The following is a 23,921-nucleotide window of genomic DNA, read 5'->3' as shown; positions in this document are numbered from 1 at the left end:
ACTTCCTCACCCACAACCTCCACCACGCCCACGCCCACGCCCACCCCAGCAGGAGCAAGAGACAGGCCAACTATCAGGAGGCTCACCTCAACTATGTCATTCCAATTGATGGAGAAAATCACCAAGTATGTTGTTTGATTTTGTTCCATAGACTCAGCACCTGCATCAGATTATTATCATGGGACTATTTCAAGCTAAACCTATATGGGAATAATTAGTGTTGGATATAAATAGGAACTGTGTAACCAGGAGGTCATATTAGGCTCTTCTCTCGTCTGTGTCTCCTTCCCTCTCTCCCTCCTTTCCCTCTCCCCCTCCTTCTTTATTATCCTCCTCTCTCTTCTTTCCTTGCTTTTCCCTTCTCTCTCTCCTTCTCCTTCCCTTCTATATATAGCTGGTAAGTCTCAGCTCTCGGCTAGTGGTTAGAAGTCATATATCGTTAAATGTTCTCCCTTCCTCCGGACGGTGAGGGCATTGGGTTAACTGCCACTTTAAATTAGAGAGGCCCTCCCCCTCTGTAGGCATGGTACGTCTCCTCTGTGTAGGCCTAGTACGTCTCTGCTATGTAGGCCTGTACGTCTCTGCTGTGTAGGCCTTGGTAATATACAGTTTTCGTGAGAAAACTCCGCCTATGGAGTTTTAAATGGTTGTCATTGGACAAGGGCCTGACATGATTTGTCATTGGCTAAGAGTGCCAGGACCTTAGGCCTGGTTTCATCTGATTGGGTGGAGGCCTAGAGATTAGGCGGAGTTTTCTAGAGGAGGAGAGCCTGAGAGAGGTGGAGCCAGGACTCCACCTTGAAGGGTACGAAACAAGAGTATAGTTAGAGAGAGAGTGAGGGGGGGGGGTGTGATCAACCAGGAGGCCAGCAACACTGGCTGAGAGTGAGGGGGGGGGGGTGATCAACCAGGAGGCCAGCAACACTGGCTGAGAGTGAGGGGGGGGGGTGATCAACCAGGAGGCCAGCAACACTGGCTGAGAGAGAGGGGGGGGTGATCAACCAGGAGGCCAGCAACACTGGCTGAGAGAGACGGGGGGTGATCAACCAGGAGGCCAGCAACACTGGCTGAGAGAGAGGGGGGGTGATCAACCAGGAGGCCAGCAACACTGGCTGAGAGTGAGGGGGGGGGGTGATCAACCAGGAGGCCAGCAACACTGGCTGAGAGTGAGGGGGGTGATCAACCAGGAGGCCAGCAACACTGGCTGAGAGTGAGGGGGGGTGATCAACCAGGAGGCCAGCAACACTGGCTGAGAGTGAGGGGGGGGGGTGATCAACCAGGAGGCCAGCAACACTGGCTGAGAGAGAGGGGAGGTGATCAACCAGGAGGCCAGCAACACTGGCTGAGAGTGAGGGGGGGGTGATCAACCAGGAGGCCAGCAACACTGGCTGAGAGAGAGAGGGGGGGGGTGATCAACCAGGAGGCCAGCAACACTGGCTGAGAGAGAGGGGGGGTGATCAACCAGGAGGCCAGCAACACTGGCTGAGAGTGAGGGGGGGTGATCAACCAGGAGGCCAGCAACACTGGCTGAGAGTGAGGGGGGGGGGGTGATCAACCAGGAAGCCAGCAACACTGGCTGAGAGTGAGGGGGGGTGATCAACCAGGAGGCCAGCAACACTGGCTGAGAGAGAGAGGGGGGGTGATCAACCAGGAGGCCAGCAACACTGGCTGAGAGTGAGGGGGGGTGATCAACCAGGAGGCCAGCAACACTGGCTGAGAGTGAGGGGGGGGGGTGATCAACCAGGAAGCCAGCAACACTGGCTGAGAGTGAGGGGGGGTGATCAACCAGGAAGCCAGCAACACTGGCTGAGAGTGAGGGGGGGGGGTGATCAACCAGGAGGCCAGGAACACTGGCTGAGAGTGAGGGGGGGTGATCAACCAGGAGGCCAGCAACACTGGCTGAGAGTGAGGGGGGGGTGATCAACCAGGAGGCCAGCAACACTGGCTGAGAGAGAGAGAGAGAGAGGGGGGGTGATCAACCAGGAGGCCAGCAACACTGGCTGAGAGTGAGGGGGGGTGATCAACCAGGAGGCCAGCAACACTGGCTGAGAGTGAGGGGGGGTGATCAACCAGGAGGCCAGCAACACTGGCTGAGAGTGAGGGGGGGTGATCAACCAGGAGGCCAGCAACACTGGCTGAGAGAGAGAGAGAGAGGGGGGGGTGATCAACCAGGAGGCCAGCAACACTGGCTGAGAGTGAGGAGGGGTGATCAACCAGGAGGCCAGCAACTCGGAAAGGTTAGGAGAGGAAACTTTCAATTAACGTTTTTCATAACGTTTTGAAACTTTATGAGAATTTCGTGCCCACCTAACCTACCAGAGGACCCTTAACTTACTGTTGTTGAAAAAAAAATCGCCATTTTTTTTTCATTTTCAAATTACGTCCACTTTCGGCCATACTGGTAAATGGCCAAAGGCGACGTTATTTTTAAGAGGACAGGTTGGGAGAGCGAGACGTACCAAGTCATGTATAGAAGGGTAGGAGAATGGAAGAGAAGGGAAAAGCAAGGGAAGAAGAGAGAGGAGGATAATAGAAGAAGAAGGGGTGAGGGAAAAGATGGAAGGAGGGGAAAAGAAGGAAGGAGGGAGAAATGGAAGGAGGGAGAGATGGAAGGGGAGAGAGAGATGGAAGGAGAGAGAGAGAGGTAAGGAGAGAAAGAGAGGTAAGGGGAGAGAGAGAGAGAGAGAGAGAGAGAGAGAGAGAGAGAGAGAGAGAGAGAGAGAGAGAGAGAGAGAGATGAGAGGTGGGCCTAACATGATCTCGTCATAACATCTTGCATGGGATCAATAGGCCTTGTGCAGATACATACAACAGGACAGACAAAGACGTCTTGCAGGGGTGATGGTGTTTTAGATTTATCAAAGGTTGCGGATTAAACATGGCGATTTGTAAACTGAGACAGACCAAGTAACTGTTAAAGACGACACAATGGGTGACATTCTAAATAAGTATTTTGTCTATTTACTAGAAAAGAACATTTTCATCTTCTTGCAGATGAAAAAGTTTATGTCTATCGTGAAGGGGACAAATTGAATAGTTTATTTGTAACGAGTGAGCATCCTCGCTGCCGGCGTCATTGCTGGCTGGCCGAACACGGTTTTGTTCCTTGGAAAACTTAAGATTCTGAGCACCCATCAGCTCAAATCATCGCGGTTTTGTGAGGAAGAACACAGTAATACTCCAAGGCCCAGAGAATACCTTTGTTTGGAAGGAAACAATACCGATTTCGTCTACAATTAATAGACAAACAACGTTGTTGAATATCTGCTGCCCAGCTGACTGGTATTCTGTGCAACGCAGTACGCAGGCGACCCAAACTGTCGTACCGCACTCATGGGCCATGACCGATTTTTTTTTATTTATTTTTTGTGAGGACCGTATCACTCACCAGGTCACTTAGAGTCCAACCTTGAAGGGTGAGGCGATATCCTGCAGGCATCGCCTCAAGGGGGCACCTTAGAAGGTGTACTGAGCCTTACAGGGAAAAGTAGACCAAACAGTTCAATTAGGTTTTAGGTACCCCCGATTCCATTTTACAACCTCCGTTGAAGGGGAATGAATTTCTCCAGGCCTAGGAGTGTCTCAGGCATTAGGTAGGGCAGTGAATCGGTCCTCACACCGTGAAGACGTAATGGAGAAGTCAAAAAGAAAAAAGGCAATTGAGGCAGCTATCAGACGCGAAGGGACAGTGGACCGATGTGCAGCAGGCACCAAAGAAAACTGCTATCGAGGCTTCACCACTTGCTTCTACCAGCAAGACAGCAGACGTAATGGACCTAGAGAGGTCAGCAACAGTCTCACACCAGCCAGTGTCAGACAATGCTTCTCTGTCCACAACCCAGCCACTAGACGACAGTATGAGGCAGGAGAGGTTAGCATCAATCACACACCAGCCAGTGTCAGACAATGTACCTCTCTCCACAGCCCAGCCACAAGACGACAGTATGAGACAGGAGAGGACACCACCAGTCTCACACCAGACATCGTCAGACTCTGCACATCTTCCAAAATTCAAGATAATGCAGACAGACCACTTTCCTACAGCATATGGAGTAGTAACGGCAATGGAAAAGGAACAACTATTGCTCAAAATTCCATCACAGTCAACCTGAGAGGAGAAATTAAAATGACATCACGAGACCAACAGACTGAAAATTACTTTGAAAAAGTCCTGCATGGGAAACGTGTATGCTTGGTAAAGCTGGACCCTTCAGAAAGACGCACACAAGTCGTGCTTTTGGGATACCCAATCGACTTTCCACTAGATTCAGTACTAGAACACAAGCAAATCCTGAATGCGGAACGATGCCACACAAAAGTAGACAAGGCAGCAACACGTAAGGTTCTGGTGACGGTCATGGGACATGTGCCAGAAACATTCAATCTTGGAAATTGGGGAATATACCGACAGTGACCATACGTCCCAGAACCCCTGCGCTGCTTCAGGTGTCAGAAATACGGCCACCATCAATCACGCTGTACTGGACAGGAGAGGTGCGGAGTGTGCAGCCTGGGACATCCAACCAAAGACTGTATAGCCAAGCACAAGGCAAACCAGACCACAACAGCCAAATGTCAAGATTGTGGAGGCAAACATCATGCCTGGAGCACAACCTGCTCTGCACGGAAAGAAAAGGTGCAGACAACTCAGGCCAGGATAAACACACAGACCAGCACTACATACACCAACACCAACGTCTGGAACACTCGTGCACACCCACAACACACACACACTCTCACAAAACAAAATTTCCCGAATCCATCAATTCCAAATCAAAAAATACACAAAAATGCTGCAGAAATACAGCAAAAGAAAAAAGAAAAAAGCCGTTACATACGGAATCAACACAACAAATTTACTGTTTTACCGAAGTCGAGCTGAAAAAACATCGTGAAGATCATGGCAGAGACCATTATTATTTGCCTACAGATGACGCAGAACGCCTCACAGCAACAGACTCAAGAAATCACTTGTTTAATAATTGACAAGATCGTTCAGCAGACCACAGTTACACAACAAATGGACAGTCTGAGCCAAGACGAAGCATAAGAGGACAAACAACGCGACATGGACATAAGCATTAACAATACCAGTCGGGTAGTCAAGACACCAGAACATCAACATTCACAAAAGCAACTGCAAGAAGAAGTGACCACTGAAGATCAACAGAATTTTACGACATAAGAGTCAGACATCTTCCAGATGGAATATCACCATGGATACTAAAGGAAGGAGCAGAAGCACTGTGCCTGCCACACTCCATGGTGTATAACAAATCATTAGTAACAGGTGAACTGGCAAAAATTTGGAAGACGGCTAATGTAGTCTCAAAATACAAGAAGGGGGATAGACAGGAAGCACTGAACTACAGGCCAGTGTCCCTAACTTGCATACCATGCAAGTTGATGGAGAAGATTGCGTGAAAAAAACTATTGGAGCATCTGGAGAGAAGGAACTTTGTGACACATTAACATGGGTTCAGGGATGGCAAGTCATGCCTCACAGGATTAATTGAATTCTACGATCAGGCAACAAAAATCAGGCAAGAAAGAGTGAGGTGGGCATACTGCATATTTTTGGATAGCCAGAAAGCCTTTAACACAGTACCACAGAGACTAGTGCAAAAGCTGGAGATGCAGGCAGGCGTGAAAGGGAAGGTACTCCATTGGAAAAGGGAGTACCTAAGTAACAGAAGACGGTGAGTCACTGTGAGGGGTGAGGCCTCAGATTGACGAGGCGTCACCAATGGTGTTCTGCAGGGATCAGTTTGGACCTATACTGTTTCTGATATATGTAAATGATCTCCATGATGGTATAGAATCGTCCCTCTCATTGTTTGCTGATGATGCAAAAGTTATGAGGAGGATTAAGACGGAGGAAGATAGTATGAGGCTACAAGATGATATAGACAAACTGAATGAATGATCCAACAAATGGCTACTAAAAATCAACCCAAGTAAATGTAAGGTAATGAAACTAGGTTGTTTAAACAAGGGGCTAGACACAGGATATCGAATGGGAGATGAAGTCCTTCATGAAACGGACAGTGAAATATCTAGGAGTTGATATCACACTAAACCTATCTCCTGAAGCCCACATAAAAAGAATAACATCTGCGGCGTGTGCAAGGCTGGCTAACAACAGAACTGCCTTCAGGAGCCTGTGTAAGGAATCATTCAGAACCTTGGATACCACATATGTAAGACCAATCCTGGAGTATGTGGTCCCAGCATGGAACCCGTACCTTGTCAAGCACAAGACTAAGCTGGAAAAAGTTCAGAATTATGCCAATAGGCTAGTCCCAGAACTAAGAGGCATAGGTCACGAGGAAAGGCTGCGTGAAATGCACCTCACGACACTGGAAGACAGAAGAGTAAGGGGAGACATGATTACTACCTACAAAATTCTCAGAGGAATTAACAAGGTTTATAAAGATAAACTGTTTAACATGGGTGGTGCGCCAACAAGGGGACACAGGTGGAAACTGAGTACCCAAATGAGCCACAGGGATGTCAGGAAGAAATTTTTCAGGCTCAGAGTAGTTAACAGATGGAATGCATTAGGCAGTGATGTGGTGGAGGCTGACTCCATACACAGTTTCAAATGTAGATATGATAGAGCCCAGTAGGCTCAGGAATCTGTTCACTAGTTGATTGACAGTTGAGAGGCGGGACCAAAGAGCCAGAGCTCAACCCCCGCAAGCACAGCTAGGTGAGTACATCCACAGCCAATGCAGTCTGACATGCAGCAACACCAACAAAGAACTAATGAACAGCAGAGATGCACAGGTTCCACCAACACAAGAGGCGGGCACTAACAATCAATCCATCCCGATGGACAACAGGGATGTATAGATTCCAACAATGCCGGGACTGACCATGAGCAATCAGTGCAGTCCGACTTGCAGCGACACGACTCGCGAGGTGGAGAATATGGAGGTCGATTCCGAAGAGGAGTTCTACAAGAACAGGCAACATCAACCGAAACCGTCGTCTGGCCATTACGAATACTGCAGTGGAACATACAAGGTCTTGGAAATAAAAACCACACACTTCAGGAGGCTGCAATCAGCACGAAAGCAGATATAATCGTGTTGGAAGAAACTCTTTTTCCCAGCCATGAAATCCTTCAGATTAGCTGGATATCAGCACTATGTTATACCGTATGAGCAGGGGAGACAAAGAGGGTTAATGACCCTAGTCAGGAACACCATACCCAGCAAGAAAATAGACCCAGTGTCATGTGGGGATGGAGTAGAGGTATTAGCAGTAACAGTAAATATGGCTAATATTGAGCTCCTCATATACCACGTCTACAAGCCCCCTAGACGTAAACTAGAAGCAGAGGCAGTGCTTGCCTTGGCCACGCAGGAAAATGTAATTATTGCTGGGGATTTTAATGCTCATCATCAAGAGTTAGGTGCGACTGGGCCAGCCAATGCAGATGGGCGCCATTTAGCTGCAGCTCTACGAGAAGTCCCTGAGATTACACTTCTCAACACTGGGGAACCCACTCACATTCTAGGAGGTTCCCTTGATCTTACATTCATCTCCACAGCACTCCAGCAACAGGCGAAGTGGGAAGTAGACCCGGTGATCACCAGTGACCACTATGCTACTGTCACGACACTCAACATAGAACGACCTCCTACACCACCTGCACAACCTGGGTGGAATTAAAAAAAAGCCAACTGGAATATATACCAAGAGAAACTTGAAAAATGGTATACACCATACAGGCCACCTGAGAATTTGGACATTCTCAAGACCAATCTCCAGGAGGCCATCGCAGCTGTTGCAAACAAAGCTATTCCTATCATTATCTCTGGAAACACAAAACGAAAGAACTATTGATTCTATAGTTATGAAGTTAAAGAACAGAACCACAGAGTCAACATCTTCATAAAACATCTAAAGAGAAACCCCACACCAGAAGGAAGAACTCTGCTACGAGCGGTGATATCTGAAGCAAGGCGTGTTTCTAGAGAAGTAAAGGAGGCAAGATGGTTTGAGTGGTGTCAAACTCTAAATGAACATAGTAGTCTTGGCAAGATATGGGGTCAGATTAAAATCATATCAGGTCGACCAGCCCGACCACAGGCATGTATTCAACCATTGCAGGAGGCTGAGAGACTTGCTCTTCAATTTGCAGAAAGAACAGCTTCATATCAGCTTCCTACAATGGTCAGAAGGCAGTAAGAACAATTAAAACAAGTGAGGTTGACAGCCATTCATGAGAGCATAGTTATAAATGACGAATGTGACTGTCCCTTCACCAAACAAGAACTAATCAGAGCCAAAAAAGGTGGTAAGGACACTGCACCAGGTGCTGATAACATTACATACTCAATAGTCGCACATGCAGGTCCTGCTGGAGAACAAGGGATATTGGACGTTGTCAATGCATCTTGGCAGCAAGGCAAACTACCGACCTTTAGGAAGAAAGTAGACATCATTCCGATTCCTAAGCCGAAAGAACCAGGCAATTACAGACCCATTTCATTAACATCATGCATTAGTAAAACTGCAGAACGGATGGTCTTAAATAGGCTACTGTGGAAGACTGGAGACCTTCATAAACACATATTTGGCTTCACTAGAGGAGTAGGTACTGCAAACTGCATAGCAACATTACTAGGAACAGTTAACTCAGGTCCAGCTATAGTGATCTTCCTTGATCAAGAAAAAGCATTCGAACTTTCAAGCATGCAAACTATTTTACACACCTTAGTTAAAAAAGGTGTAAATGGAAATATGCTAGCATGGATTCAAGATTACCTAAGTCACAGGTATGCGAGAGTAAAGTTGCTAGGACAAGTGTCGGACTACCACTTGCATGAAAATGGCACTCCAAAAGGAGGAGTCCTCAGTCCTACTCTTTTTAACATCCTTATGGAAAACCTGGTTACCATGACATTTGCAGAACGGCTTGAATTGTTAAGCTATGCTGATGATATAGCATCAGTCGTCACAGGTCCTTCACTTTTAAATAAAGTACAAAGGGGCGTTAGATAAAGTAACATCTGAATGCAGGATTTTAGGGCTAAAAATATCTGCACAGAAGTCTAAGGCAAAGTCTAATAGTTGTAGACTCTCAAATAGGTGTTCAACTCTACAAACAGAGATGCTAGCCATTCAAAAGGCTTTGGAACATGCTCTTGCTGAACACCAACAACATGGTATCATACATACAGATTCGAAACCTGTCATTGAAACCTTGCAACAAGAACACATACGTGATAACATCCATCTGTTCATAAATGTCATATCATTAGTGCAAACACTCAAATGCAGGCGATGAGTCACAATAACGTGGCTGAAGTATGTTGACCAGACCACACACTAGAAGTTGAAGGGACGACGACGTTTCGGTCCGTCCTGGATTGAGAATTCTCAATCGACTTGAGAATGGTCCAGGACGGACCGAAACGTCGTCGTCCCTTCAACTTCTAGTATGTGGTCTGGTCAACAAACACTCAAATGTCAAGGCCGTCGGGTACTTATCAACTGGGTGCCAAGTCATGTGGGAATAATAGGAAATGACATTGCAGACGAAGCTACAAAACTTGCAACTAAGAAAAGAAATGTAGACCTTTACATACCACAGAGTCTATCACAGATTAAGAAAGTAATTAGAAACAGAGCAATGCAAAAGATGTACAGTGACCTCAACACAGCAGTTGCAACATCAGTATATGCGGGTTGGTACAAGAACTCAATCAATTACGAAGCACTTAGTTTGATGAAAGGGAGCAGTAGAACAATAAAAGTACACTTACATTGCATGTGTATGGGAACATGTATGTGCATGGGAAATAGGTTTACAGGTTCTGGAAGATGAGAAGAAATGCCAACTCTGCGGAGAAATGCCCGACAGACCACTGGAACATTATCTAACACAGTGCACAGTTACAAACCCGATAAGATTTCAACTTAGATTCTAGAGCAGAAGTTGTTAAACACATTTGGCAAAATCTTACTGAAGCGACCATACAAGTCATAAATACTCATACTCCGCCTAAGTAAAAGAGAAACAAGCAAAACTAGAACAATAAAAATCCAAGAAGTTGCCGCAACCAGACAAAGCATTTACCACGACACTATAACAAAGTAAAGATGCGATGATTTACATTTACATTTTTACAATTTACATTTATATTTTTTCAATGTAAAGACGTAGTTACTGAGCCATGTTGCAGCAAGGAAGATGCCACGATATTTAAGGGGTGCTTAAGTGGACCTGTGAGAATATATTTCTCATTGGAAGTATATTTCTGGAACTGAAAGAATACCCACCGGCCCCACGTTAGGTGCCAAATGTGAGAGTATTTATTTATTTATTTATTTATTTATTTAAATACAAGAAGGTACATTGGGTTAGAGAGAATACATAGCATAGTATTTACAATCTTGTAAAGCCACTAGTACGCACAGCGTTTCGGGCAGGTCCTTAATCTTACAGATAATTTTAAGTAGGTAAATTCTAGCAGAATTAATAAAATGATAACAGATACATTGCAAGAAAAAATGAGATGAAAGAGAATAGTAAGTATAGTAAAGCACATTGGTATATTAAAGCTCTGGTTGATTACATTGACAACTTGATTGGTAATTTAAACAAGATTAAGAGACACCATGCAGCAGATTGATAGCACATATAAGAAGACAGCAATGATCACAATGGTAAAGATGTTCAGATTGGGTACATAAAGATAGGGAGATTGGGTAGCAATAGATACAGTGCAATTTTAAAGCAACAAGGTAAAAAAACTATGCAGATGAGATTAGGTACTTTTTAGTTTTGTTTTTGAATGACGCAAAAGTTGGACAGCTTTTCAATTCATTAGGAAGTGAGTTCCATAGACTGGGTCCGTTTATTTGCATAGAGTGTTTACACAGATTATGTTTGACTCTGGGGATATCAAAGATATATTTATTTCTGGTGTGGTGATAATGGGTCCTATTACATCTGTCCAGGGAGAGTTTCAGAGCAGGATTTGCATTTAGAACAGGGTTTTGTAAATGTAATTGACACAAGAGAATTTGTGGAGTGAGATTATGTTTAGCATGTTTAGGGAGTTAAACAAGGGGGCTGAGTGTTGTCTGAAAGCAGAATTTGTTATTATTCTAATAGAAGATTTTTGCTGGGCGATGATGGACTTGAGATGGTTTGCAGTGGTTGAACCCCATGCACAGATACCATAATTAAGATAGGGATAGATTAGTGCATAATATAGAGAGAGGAGAGCAGAGTTAGGTACATAATATCTGATTTTGGAGAGTATACCAACTGTTTTAGAGACTTTCTTAGTTATGTGTTGTATGTGGGTGCTGAAGTTGAGTCTCTTGTCTAGGAATAGGCCAAGAAACTTTCCATCATTTTTTTGCTAATGTTTACATTATCTATCTGAAGCTGAATTGCATTTGTAGATTTTCTTCCAAATAAGATGTAGTAGGTCTTTTCTATGTTAAGTGTTAGTTTATTGGTTGACATCCATAAGTGGACTTTTTTTTAGTTCATTATTAACATCATTTAGTGTATGTGGGTTGGGGTTGGAGTAGATGAGGGTAGTATCATCAGCAAACAAAATAGGTTTCAGAATGTTAGAGACATTAGGCAGATCATTGATGTATATAAGAAATAGGAGAGGTCCCAAGATGCTGCCCTGTGGCACTCCAACGGTTATTGGTAGAGTAGGAGAGGTTATATTATTGATGGTTACACATTGGTGTCTATCACTAAGATAGGATTGGATATAGTCCAGTGTATGGCCTCGGATTCCATAATGATGGAGTTTACGTAAGAGGTAATTGTGATTAACAGTATCAAAGGCCTTTCTCAGGTCAATGAAGAGTCCAATCGGAAACTCATTTTTTGTCAAGGGCTGAGTAAATTATATCAAGGAGACTAATAATTGCATCGTTGGTACTCTTTTGGGAGCGGAAGCCAAATTGACAAGGGTTAAGAATGTCGAATTTTACGAGATAGGAGTAGAGCTGTTTGTAGATAATTTATTATCTCGTATAATAGTATACTTCAGTTGAGCCAGAAGAGCTGCACAAAAGCCAACACGTTAAGTGCCAGATGTGAGATTCTAACTTGCACTAGTGCAATATAGGCAAGTGCAATTGCCAGAGTTCAGTTACCTGATTCTCTAAATCACTAGGTCGTCGATTTTTTAATTGCCTGTGACAATCTTGAGGATAGTCATTGGATTCTCACACCAAAATTTAGTATTCAGTGATTGAGCTATGATTAGGTTCGAATCCAGGAGCAGACACTTACTAAATGCAAGATTTTCAGAAGCAGCTTGTGGCAGATAATGATAAAGGGCAGTACACCTGAAAGGTATTGACATAAAGTCACATATGGCAACAATGACAGTTTATTAACCAAACTTACTTACTAATACAAGGCACAACAATTTAACATTACGGTAATGTCCTCAGTGACAGTATGACAGTTCATCAAAACAACCAGTCTAGCAGGACTCTTGTCCTTACCACTCTCGGCTGGAATGACGAGAACACGTCTCGGCCCTCTTGCATGGGCAAAACAGGATCAAATGAACTCACTAGACATCGGGTGTTCACTTGGACTCATAATGCAATCCAAAGTAATTGCAGAAAAATAATATGAACAATCAAATCAATAACAACAAAGCAAGACTTGTCACTGAGACAGTCTTCTGTAAATCAAAATAACTATTTCAACACACGCGTCTATAGACAGCAATTATGTCAACACACGCGTCTATAGACAGCAATTATGTCAACACACGCCCCTATGGACAGCAATTATGTCAACACACGCCCCTATGGACAGCAATTATATCAACACACGCCCCTATGGACAGCAATTATGTCAACACACGCCCCTATGGACAGCAATTATGTCAACACACGCCCCTATGGACAGCAATTATGTCAACACACGCCCCTATGGACAGGAATTATGTCAACACATGCCCCTATGGACAGCAATTATGTCAACACACGCCCCTATGGACAGCAATTATGTCAACACACGCCCCTATGGACAGCAATCAATTAAAAACAGTTACGTTAAAGTTCTATCACACAGAAAAACAAATTGATTACAATCAATCTAATAAAAAATAAACAATTACAACAATAAACCACAAGCACAGATTACACCACAACACAAATCACAATATCAAAGAAATCACAACATAAATTAAATGATCACAATGTAACTAAGCCCAAGGTAACACTCACACACACTACACCACGATTACTTCAAACTGGTTCTCTGGAATGAGATAAAACATACTCAAGAAAATTTTATAAACTTTATCGGTATAATTGAACCATACAATATCTAAAATAGACAGTAAAATAACTAAATGTGTTTAGTTGCAGTAACATATACACAAGCAGAGACGAATTACAGTAATCACTCAAACTGTAATCATCACCCGTAGCAGGTGATAGCGAGACAACGTCAGGTCGGTGGGTTGATATCAAATCAACACAAGGAATTATGCACTTTTATACAGAGAAGATATTAATTGTACTCACATATAAGATCGGCCTTCTGTTTCTGACACTCATACATGCAGATGGACTTTGTAGAGGCTTCTCCAACAATCTCCGCACGTGGTATATCATGTGAGACCATGTGGGGTGTGATCAGGTGATGTTGGCGTCTGTCCAGTCAAACGCTCAGGCGTGGAGCGATAAACACAGCTGGGAGGCAAGAAATGTCTACTCACAGGGTGGGCAGTGTGTAGACATGACACGGAGTGATGTAACATGTATTAGGGACACACGAGGTGACAGGAACTAATGGCAGGAAAAAACTATGTCCCCAAAATGTCTGTAATTAAGTTATTTAACACTGGGAAATTCACAGAACACTGGGAACCAAATGCTTAGCCACTATTCAACACCCACGTAGCTTTAGGCTTGCAGATGGTGCTGGATGGTTACGATAACAGCAGATGAACCCATGCATTCAGTATCACTCTGCTGGTACCATGTGTGGAGTTACACTTTCTATCTCTTGATTATCGCTTGTAATAACGTTAATTCCGTTCTTCGCGATACCGGATTCTGTAGACAGAACCGCTGAATGGAATTGAGATATTGAGTTAAGCTTAAGGTCGCATTTAGACGGTTTCCCCTGGTTATAGGCCGACAACTACAGGTACACGTCCTAGCAAGTGCAGTGACAACGTCAGAATGCCTTGGGCGGCACGAGGCAGCCCACACTGGCGGTCTCATACACTGTTCCTTTGTCTCTTCAAAAGAGCCAGTCAGAAGGTAGGCACATAGTGCCTCCTCCACTCACAGCCTTCCCTTGGGTGGAGTTATGTCTCATGACGTCACGGGGAGAGGCCTGGTGTGACAAGACGGTTGAAGGGTGGTGGCCTGCCGACCATAAGGCAACCAAAGTTCCCTCTGACTATTTCTGGATAGTTCACCCCTTGGAGTTAACTAATACAATATACATTTCATTTAAGCAGAACTAGCAGTATTGCAACTAGCTACCAGTACATTAAAAAACATTGGAGGAGGAATAATATTTTGTGATTCAAAGTCTGCTCTTCAAGTAATCGAAAACTTCTCCTGGAAGATCGACAGCAAGAACCTCATACTCCCAATTATAAATGATCTAATTGATGCACAGAGTAAAGGGTCTCGAATCTCCTTTGTATGGATACCTTCACACATAAATATAACCCATCATAATGAGACAGACACTGCAGCCAAATTAGCGTGTAACAAGGATGAAGTTGAATTAGATCTAGGTATCCCCATCCCTGCTGTCAAAACTGTATTGGTCCAAACACTCAGGTCTGATAGGAAAGAAATTACTGACTCCCAACGACCTGAAAGTACTAGTATAAAAAGCTATGATTTGTTCAGATCTGAAACCTACATCTATGGACAGCACAAAACGTCCACCAGACTGTGCGACACAGTGGTTGCAAGGATCAGGTTGGGTTACCGTTACCTGTGGCAGGTGGCTGCAGGTGACGGGTCTCCCAATCCTGAGCACTCCAGGTGCAAACTCTGTGAGCAGGAACTGCGGGACGATCTTCCTTGTATTACCACTGCTGCCTTATTCACTCTTGTGTTGATGATATCCTCAAAATGCATCCGGAGTCTGCCAGTGCAGACTGCCTATCACATGCCTCTGTATGACTAACCATCCTGTGTGATGGTTTTTTTTTAGCATCACCTAGTTAGCTTTTTTGACACACTGTACTCCACTTCATATAGTCTAGGGTAGCTGCACTAATGCAGATGTACCTCATGTATTAATAAAAAAAAATCATTGGCTGAATCTTATGAATAAGACCACGTCGGCCATCTTGGTGTTACCTGACAGCTGATGACATACTTCGTCTCCAATGTCCGACAAGATATCTCAACGGTTCATAATAACGAACATGGCTTTGGTGCACTCAGTGAGGGGGGCCACAAAATGGCGGTGTGCACTCCACCACATTTTAAGATAGCTGGTGTCTTGACCTCTCACAGGACCGTGTTTAACAATACGATTAGACCACTTACCTCTAACTATCGACCATAGCTTAACGTCTCCTGTGAGAAAATTGACTAAATCCATACTCAAAACAGTGCACATATACGTACAATAAATATGTATCTTAAAAAACAGAGATTAATATACGATTCACAAAATGTCTTTATAAATTTACTTATGTATTTTTATTCAGCATTTTTTAAGCAGTTGATTATGAAAAAGACTGTGACAACGAAAAAATTATTAGAAAAGTTGTCTTTGTTTACGTATGATACGAAAAGTATATTAAGTATATGATAAGTATCTGTACAAAAGGTTTAACATATAATTGTATACATATATTACAAATAGTAAAAGAGTACAGATAACAAGGGATAAAGACGCTAAATCACAAATAAGGGAACAGACATCCTCTACACCACAAACCCAACATGAAGGTGTGTGGCAGCTGCTTTATACCACCTCGGAAGAGTGTTGTAGGGATTGTATGTAACATTTGTAATTCAAGATTTCACCTGAGTTGTACAGGATTACCTACACACTATGCAACCAGACAAGGTACCTACTGGGTCTGTCTCAATGATAGACTGATATGAGAAAACATCACCAAACTAATGAATGACATTCCTGAAGTACACAGGCTACAATTCACACAAAATCTACCAGAAATATATGCAGAGTGTGTAAAGACAGCAACGAACACTGAGCACAACCCAGGGACTGAGAGTTTAGAGAGCCAAATTAGCAATGTGGGAGGACACTGTGTGGAGGTACACAAAAAAGATGGCAATGTTGAAGAGCAATCTGGTAATATGAATAAGAAGAACAAAATGAGAAAGACGAGAAAAAATGAGAGATGAGTGCAACAAGGAGAAACATAAGAGCAATACTGAGAAAGAAGCAGATACGAGAAAGTTAGGACAAAAAATACAAACTGCCCCAAAACAGAAGTGGCCAAGGCATACACAGGTATAAACAACCAGAATAGAATCACAGATGAAAATACTTGCAGATATTATGCAAAAGGAAAGTGCAGATATGGGACCAAAGGCACAGGATGCACATTCATGCATTCCCAAAAATACCGAAACATGTTAGGGAGGGGCAGATGTCGTTTTGGAACAGTGTAGAAGTTAGGGTCGAAATATCTACATTTTCGTGTAGATATTTCGACCCTAAGCTATGCAGACTTTCAATGAATGAGAGGAAATGCTATTATCTTCAGTGCCCTGATTTCCACGTGAGCGGTACACAGCGCTATATATAAGAGAGGAAGTCCAATATAATAGCCCTGGAAGTTTTTAAGAGGCAGGCAAAACAGAGATAGAAACAGGCAGACAGAAACGTTGCAGGATTATGGATGGGGAAGGGAAATTCCCAAGACTCGACTACAATTCATCATCAAGTGCACACATACTACATCCCCCAACTACACAGAAACTACCACACTCCCCAGTATCACTACCAAAACTGGATGAACCATTGCCAGAACAGAACACCCTGGGTCAGAGTAGAGAGGAGGGAGAACTACCAAAACCCTTCAGAAGTAACACACAATATGGAAAATCATTCATATTTGCAAACATACAAGGCCTAAAGTAAAATTAAAGATATCAAGTTAACTTCATAAATGGCCTCCTAATAGAGTCAAACTCAATGTTTGGAGCATTCATGGAAACTCATACGAAAGATTACATGGATAGTGAAATCTGGATTACGAGGATAGTGAAATCACTATAATTTATATAGATATGAAAATGAAATTAGGTCAAGTGGAGAAGGTCTGTATATTAAAGAGGATCTGGTATGCACAGAGCCACTAAACTCAACCAATGAGGTTGAGGTAGATACAGTACTTGTTGCCATCTGTTTTGAAATGAAAATGAAACCTTCTGGTAATTTATACACACTCATAAGCTTCATGCCAGCTTGGTTCTTTACTTATGCACAATATAACATTTATTACAAAATCATTGGAGCAGTACAGGGATTCGAACCAGCGTCCTGGGTATTCCCAAGCACGCATGTATTTGAAGGAAGGGTTTAGTGGAGATTCCATCACCTATAGTACAGTGCATGGTTGTACTATATATGTAAAACTTGGATTAGCTACCAGCTCTGAGCCTCCAGGCTCCGAGTTCATTCCGAGAAATCTCAGGTTCTGAAATGGCCACCATGTGGTCGAGGGGCACGTGTCTGGTCATACCCAGGACGCTGGGTCGAATCCCTGTTCTGCTCCAAGAATTTTCTCAAAGATACATTACGATATTGTGATTTTCCTATGTACAATAATTATTCACATTCATTATTAAGTGTGAACCTGGTTCTCTTTGTTCCTTCTGTTTCTCCATACTTCTCTGCTGTTCCTTAATTTCCTTGAGTTAATTATTGTTACTCTCCAAGACCGACGTCTCCACCGTCTCTTGTGTAAAATACCATACAGTTGAAATCTTTACCATCAGTTAACTGTCAAATTATCTGGGTTGATGACTCGACCACTTGTCTGTGCTCCTGCAGGTGTCGTTGCGGCCCAACCTGAAGTTCCTGGCGCCGCATGCAGTGGTGGAACGGCGCGTCAACGGCTCTGTCCTCAACGGAGGCTCCCTGGTGGAGGTGATCGGGTCGCAGCCTTCCTGCCACTACCACGGCTTCGTCAGGAACCACACCGCCTCCCGTGTCGCTCTCTCCACCTGCCACGGTCTGGTACGTGTCCTCACATGTTTATTACTCATCATACCGTTAGTGTCGCGGGCTGTGGCGGCTGACTGGGGGCTGTGTTGTGGCCAGGAAATAACACGAACATGTTTCCTGTTTTACTGTTCATTTACCAGGTTCAGGAAGTGAAGAAGAAATGTGTGGATGTAGATTGAGTATGGAACTACAAGGGACGCCTTGTGACCAGTGTCTGCATCATGTGAGGATAATGAAGATGTGGGTTCCAGGCCACAGTAGCTCTGACGGGTGGAAGTGTGCCCTGTGCCACTTGAGAGTGCCCACACCAGGACCAGCAGCCACACCACCGTGGGTGCAAGTGGCTGAAGGTGATGTTGTGAGAGTAATCAGCCAAGGGATCTGGGTAATTAACAGTAGAGATCCACATCTCTAGAGCGCTCGTCTAGGGCAGGTTTTTCCTACCATAGTGATGCCATGGTATGGAATGATCGCTTAAAGATCAAGGACAAGCCAGCAGCAACCTTATGGCGTTGTTCGATAGTAATATTGTTGATTCTTAAGACCTTTCTCTGTTATGGTTTTCCATTGTCATTACAGGATGTCTAACTTGCAAGGTATTGATGCACTGCTGAATGCAACAATACCTTGAAGTACTCATTAAGTACATCAAGGTATTGATGTATTAAGGCATCAAGGGTTACCTTGTGGTTACAGTGTGTTGGTTTCGGAGCTTAGCATCCCGGCGGCCCGGACATCGCCCAGTCTTCCTCGTTGCTGGAGTGGTCAACCAGGCTGTTGGACGAGGCTGCTTGCACGCAGCCTGACTTATAAATTGCCTGGTTGATCAGGTATCCTTTGGAGGTGTTTATCGAGTTCTCTCTTGAACACTGTGAGGGGTCGGCCTGTTGTGCCCCTTATGTGTAGTGGAAGCGCGTTGAACAGTCTCGGGCCTCTGATGTTGATCGAGTTCTCTCTCAGAGTACCTGTTGCACCTCTGCTCATCAACGGGGGTATTCTGCACATCCTGCCATGCCTTCTGATCTCGTGTGGTGTTATTTCTGTGTGCTGGTTTGGGACCAGCCCCTCTATTATTTTCCACGTGTAAATTATTATGTATCTCTTACAGTTGTATCTCTTACAGACAATACAGATTTAGGCCTTTTAGTCGGTCCCAGTAATTTAGATATTTTACTGAGTGGATTCTAGCAGTAAACGATCTCTGCACACTATGCAGGTCAGCAATTTATCAAGCTTTGAAAGGGGCTGTCATTGAGCAACAGTACTCCACTCTGGAGAGCACAAGCGTCTTGGAGAGTATCATCAATGGTATAGCATCTCTAGTTTGAAAGGTTCTTGTTATTCAACCTGTCATTTTTCTTGCAGTTGTGGCAGCTACTATTTTACTACTACTAGTACTACACAAATACCATGTGTTCTTTGAAGGTAAGGTCTTCCGACATGAGGACACCCAAATCCTTTACATTGCATTTTCGTTCTATGTTATGATGTGCCTGAGTTTTGTATGTGATTTCCGTTATTATATTTTCATTTTTTCCGTAGTGTAAGAGCTGGAACTTATCTTCCTTTAAATACCATATTATTTCCTTTAGCATATTGAAAGACTTGATTTATATCTGATTGGAGGTTCACTGTGTTCTCTATGTTGTCTACTCTCATAAAATCCTAGTGTCATCTGCAAAGTGCTATAGATTATGTCCTTGTCTGTGTCCAATATGAGAATTAGAAAAAGTACTGGAGCAAGTACATTACCCTGAGGGACTGAACTCTTCACGGTTGATGGGCTGGATTTCATTTTGTTGACTATTACACACTGAGTTTTGTTAGTCAGGAAATTGTAGATCCATCTGCATATTTTTCCACTAATTCCTTTTGAAAGCATTTAGTGTGCAATAATACCATGGTCACATTTGTTGAAGGCTTTTACAAAATCTGTATAAATAACATCAGCGTTTTGCTTGTCTTCCATGGCATCTAATGCCATATCATAGTGGTCCAGCAACTGCGACAGGATGAGCGCCCTGTTCTGAAACCATGTTGTCCGGGGTTATGGAGATGCTGTGATTCCATGTATTTTGTGTTCATACTTTTTAGCACTCTTTCAAAGATTTTTATGATGTATGATGTTAGTGCTATCGGTCTGTAATTTTTGCCTCTGCCTTATTTCCTCCTTTATGGAGTGGTGCTATCTCTGCTGCTTTTAGTATGTCAGGGATAACGCCAGTATCAAGGCTTTGTCTCCAAACAATGTGAAGGGACTGTGACAGTGGTTTTTTACAGTTCTTGATGAATATGGAGTTCCAAGACTCAGGGCCTGGTGCAGTGTGCATAGGCATACTGTTTATGGCTTTCTCAAAATCCAGTGGGGATAGGGTGACATCTGATATATGATTTGATGTTGGCATCACATCCGTAAAAAGTTCATTTGGGTTATCAATCTTCAGTGTGTTTAGTGGCTCCCTAAAAAGAGTCGTACTGATTCCTCAGTATTTCCCTCATTTCTTTGTTGTCATCTGTGAAAGTTCCATCTCTCTTTTGCAGGAGCCAGATACTAGATGTAGTTTTTTTTTTATCTTGAATTTTGCACAGGAGAAAAAATATTTCGGATTTCTCTCCATTTCACTGATGGCCTTTTGCTCTCTTTGTCTCTCCTGGATTTTGTACGATTCTTGTAGCTTTAGTTCAATCATTTGTATTTCTCTACCTAGCCTTCTTAGTCGTTCTTGAGATAGGGTGCGGCTCTCAAGTTGTTCTGTGATTCATTTTCTTTGCCCGTAGAGGGAACGCCGTTCCAGTCTGCATTTTTTTTTTTTTTGTAGGGGTATGAGGTTTGAGCATATTTCTAGAGCTACTGAGTTTATTTTTTCCAGGCATTGGTTCAGGTTTGTATTTTCTACATGTTCTTCCCAGCTTATTTCTGTGAAGTCTTGGTTTATTTGCTCCCAGTTAATCTGTTTATTTTTAAAATTGAATTTGGTGAAATCTTCTCCCCATGAAACTCGGGACTGGTTGTGCAGCCCCATGCTTGTCAGAACTTCAATTAGGTTGTGATCTGAGAAACAGGTATTTATAATCATAATGTTCCTAATCATTTCATCATTATTAGTGAAACTGAGGTCCAATGTGTTCTCTTTTCTAGTTGGTTCTACTATTTGTTGCTTTAAGACAAATCTGTCGCACATCTGTAGCAGGTCATTGCATGTGATTGTTCATTTAGGCTTCTTCTTTCTTCATTTAGGTATTCTTTCTGATATAACTGTATTAGCTAGGGTCTTCCATTTCAGGAACCATAGGTTAAAGTCCCAAAGCAGGATGATGTTCGGGGCTGGATTTGTGAGGTTTTCCGAGCAGTGTTCTATTTTCATTACTTGGTCTTCAAACGGCTGAGGATTTGTCTCTCGTGCCTTATATACAAGGACAATAACTACATTTAGGATCTCTATTTTGATTATTTGCTAAACTTCCACAATATCGTTTGTGGTGTTTAGCAGCTCAGTACAAATGAGTGTGTCTTTAATGTAGAGGCTGACCCCACCCTGTGTGTGGCCTGTGTTTCCTGTCACATCTGAAAAGATTTTACTCTGATATCCATATTTCACCATCATGGTAGGCCTTTGTGTGGGTTTCCGTTAGGGTTGCGAACACTGCATTTGCCTTATGTAGCAGGCCAGCAATAAAATGAACTTTATCAGATTTACATGATTTTATACTCTGGATGTTGGCAAATAAAAATGATGTTATCGTGTTTGTGGAAGTGGTGGATGCTTTACTTGGTGTTAATATCTGTGACTCTGGCATGGAGGCCACTGTGTTTGTGTCCTCTCTAGCATTTGACCAAGTTGGTGGTAGTCTGGATATTTTTTAAGCCATTCTTCTCTCTCTCTCTTGCTAAAACATCATCCTGGTCAGTAGAGTCGTGGCTGTTTTCATAGTGGAGGTCTGTCGGTTTTATTCACTTGGTTCCTCTTATATGAAAAGCTGGACATTCCGTGTTGAAGCATTCTTTCCTATCTAAGGAGTTCTTGCAAAGTTCTGGTTGAAAATTATTCTCAGCTTTCGGTACATTTACCCGTACTAAGGAGGTTTTTGCACTTTCTAGGGTGATCGTACTTACATATTCCATTTGTTCTATCCGATATCCCAAGTTTACAGGTACCCCCATTTGTTCTATCCGATATCCCAAGTTTACAGGTACCCCCATTTGTTCTATCCGATATCCCAAGTTTACAGGTACCCCCATTTGTTCTATCCGATATCCCAAGTTTACAGGTACCCCCATTTGTTCTATCCGATATCCCAAGTTTACAGGTACCCCCATTTGTTCTATCCGATATCCCAAGTTTACAGGTACCCCCATTTGTTCTATCCGATATCCCAAGTTTACAGGTACCCCCATTTGTTCTATCCGATATCCCAAGTTTACAGGTACCCCCATTTGTGATATCGACAGATTTTATGCCCTTGTTTTGTTTGCTTCCCTTTATCAGAGACAGCGCTCTGCTGTGGCTCTGCCCTCGACGGCGGGGGTGCGTACCTGGGCGTATCTGATTGTACCCGGGTGTCATGGACAATTTGTTTGAAGATATTTGAAATTTCTATGCAGACATTTATTAGTGATTTTCTGTTCTCCGCAGGAGTTTTATCCATAATTGCGATCATCTTCAAGAAAGTAATATTACCCTTTTTGCAGAGCGAGTACAGAGAGTGGTCTCCGAGACCATTTTCCTTCCATTATTAGTCATGTTGGCACATTTTACTGTGTATGACTGCTGGGAAGAGTTGCCATTGAAAGCTCTGCCAGTAATTTACCTTCATGTGGCACTCTGTGCACGTTTTTACCAAGAGACTTTTACTGAATAATTCTGTTCAATGGTGGTGCTAAAGCAGTAGACCGGTGGGGTCCGGTGGGTGTTGACCAGAGAGTGTTGTCCAGTGGATGTTGACCAGAGGGTGTTGACCAGAGGGTGTTGACCAGAGGGTGTTGACCAGAGGGTGTTGACCAGAGGGTGTTGACCAGAGGGTGTTGACCAGAGAGTGTTGACCAGTGGGTGTTGACCAGAGGGTGTCGACCAGTGGGTGTCGACCAGTGGGTGTCGACCAGTGGGTGTCGACCAGAGGGTGTTGACCAGTGGGTGTCGAACAGAGGGTGTTGACCAGAGGGTGTTGACCAGAGGGTGTTGACCAGAGGGTGTTGACCAGAGGGTGTTGACCAGAGGGTGTTGACCAGTGGGTGTTGTCCAGAGGGTGTTGACCAGAGGGTGTTGACCAGTGGGTGTTGACCAGTGGGTGTTGACCAGTGGGTGTTGACCAGTGGGTGTTGACCAGAGGGTGTTGACCAGTGGGTGTTGACCAGAGGGTGTTGACCAGAGGGTGTTGACCAGAGGGTGTTGACCAGTGGGTGTTGACCAGTGGGTGTTGACCAGAGGGTGTTGACCAGTGGGTGTTGGCCAGAGGGTGTTGGCCAGAGGGTGTTGGCCAGAGGGTGTTGACCAGTGGGTGTTGACCAGTGGGTGTTGACCAGTGGGTGTTGACCAGTGGGTGTTGACCAGTGGGTGTTGACCAGTGGGTGTTGACCAGTGGGTGTTGACCAGAGGGTGTTGACCAGTGGGTGTTGACCAGAGGGTGTTGACCAGTGGGTGTTGACCAGTGGGTGTTGACCAGAGGGTGTTGACCAGTGGGTGTTGACCAGAGGGTGTTGACTAGAGGGTGTTGACCA

General features: G+C 43.8%; 1 protein-coding gene across 1 annotated transcript in view; it reads left to right on the top strand.

Annotated features, from left to right (window-relative positions):
- Nucleotides 1-23,921, top strand: part of LOC123745205 (uncharacterized) — a 296,446-nt gene that overhangs the window by 131,812 nt on the left and 140,713 nt on the right. The window contains exons 2-3 of the mRNA XM_069300385.1: nucleotides 1-125; nucleotides 18,032-18,217. The exon at nucleotides 1-125 is cut by the window's left edge and continues 66 nt beyond it. Of these exons, the coding sequence (XP_069156486.1) occupies nucleotides 1-125; nucleotides 18,032-18,217 (311 nt within the window). The remainder of the gene's footprint in view (nucleotides 126-18,031; nucleotides 18,218-23,921) is intronic.

Source organism: Procambarus clarkii, chromosome 44, assembly GCF_040958095.1.
Source record: "Procambarus clarkii isolate CNS0578487 chromosome 44, FALCON_Pclarkii_2.0, whole genome shotgun sequence".
Classification (NCBI taxonomy): Eukaryota; Metazoa; Arthropoda; class Malacostraca; order Decapoda; family Cambaridae; genus Procambarus; species Procambarus clarkii.
The sequence above is the reverse complement of the archived record's forward strand: the minus strand, read 5'-3'. Positions and strand labels throughout refer to the sequence as shown.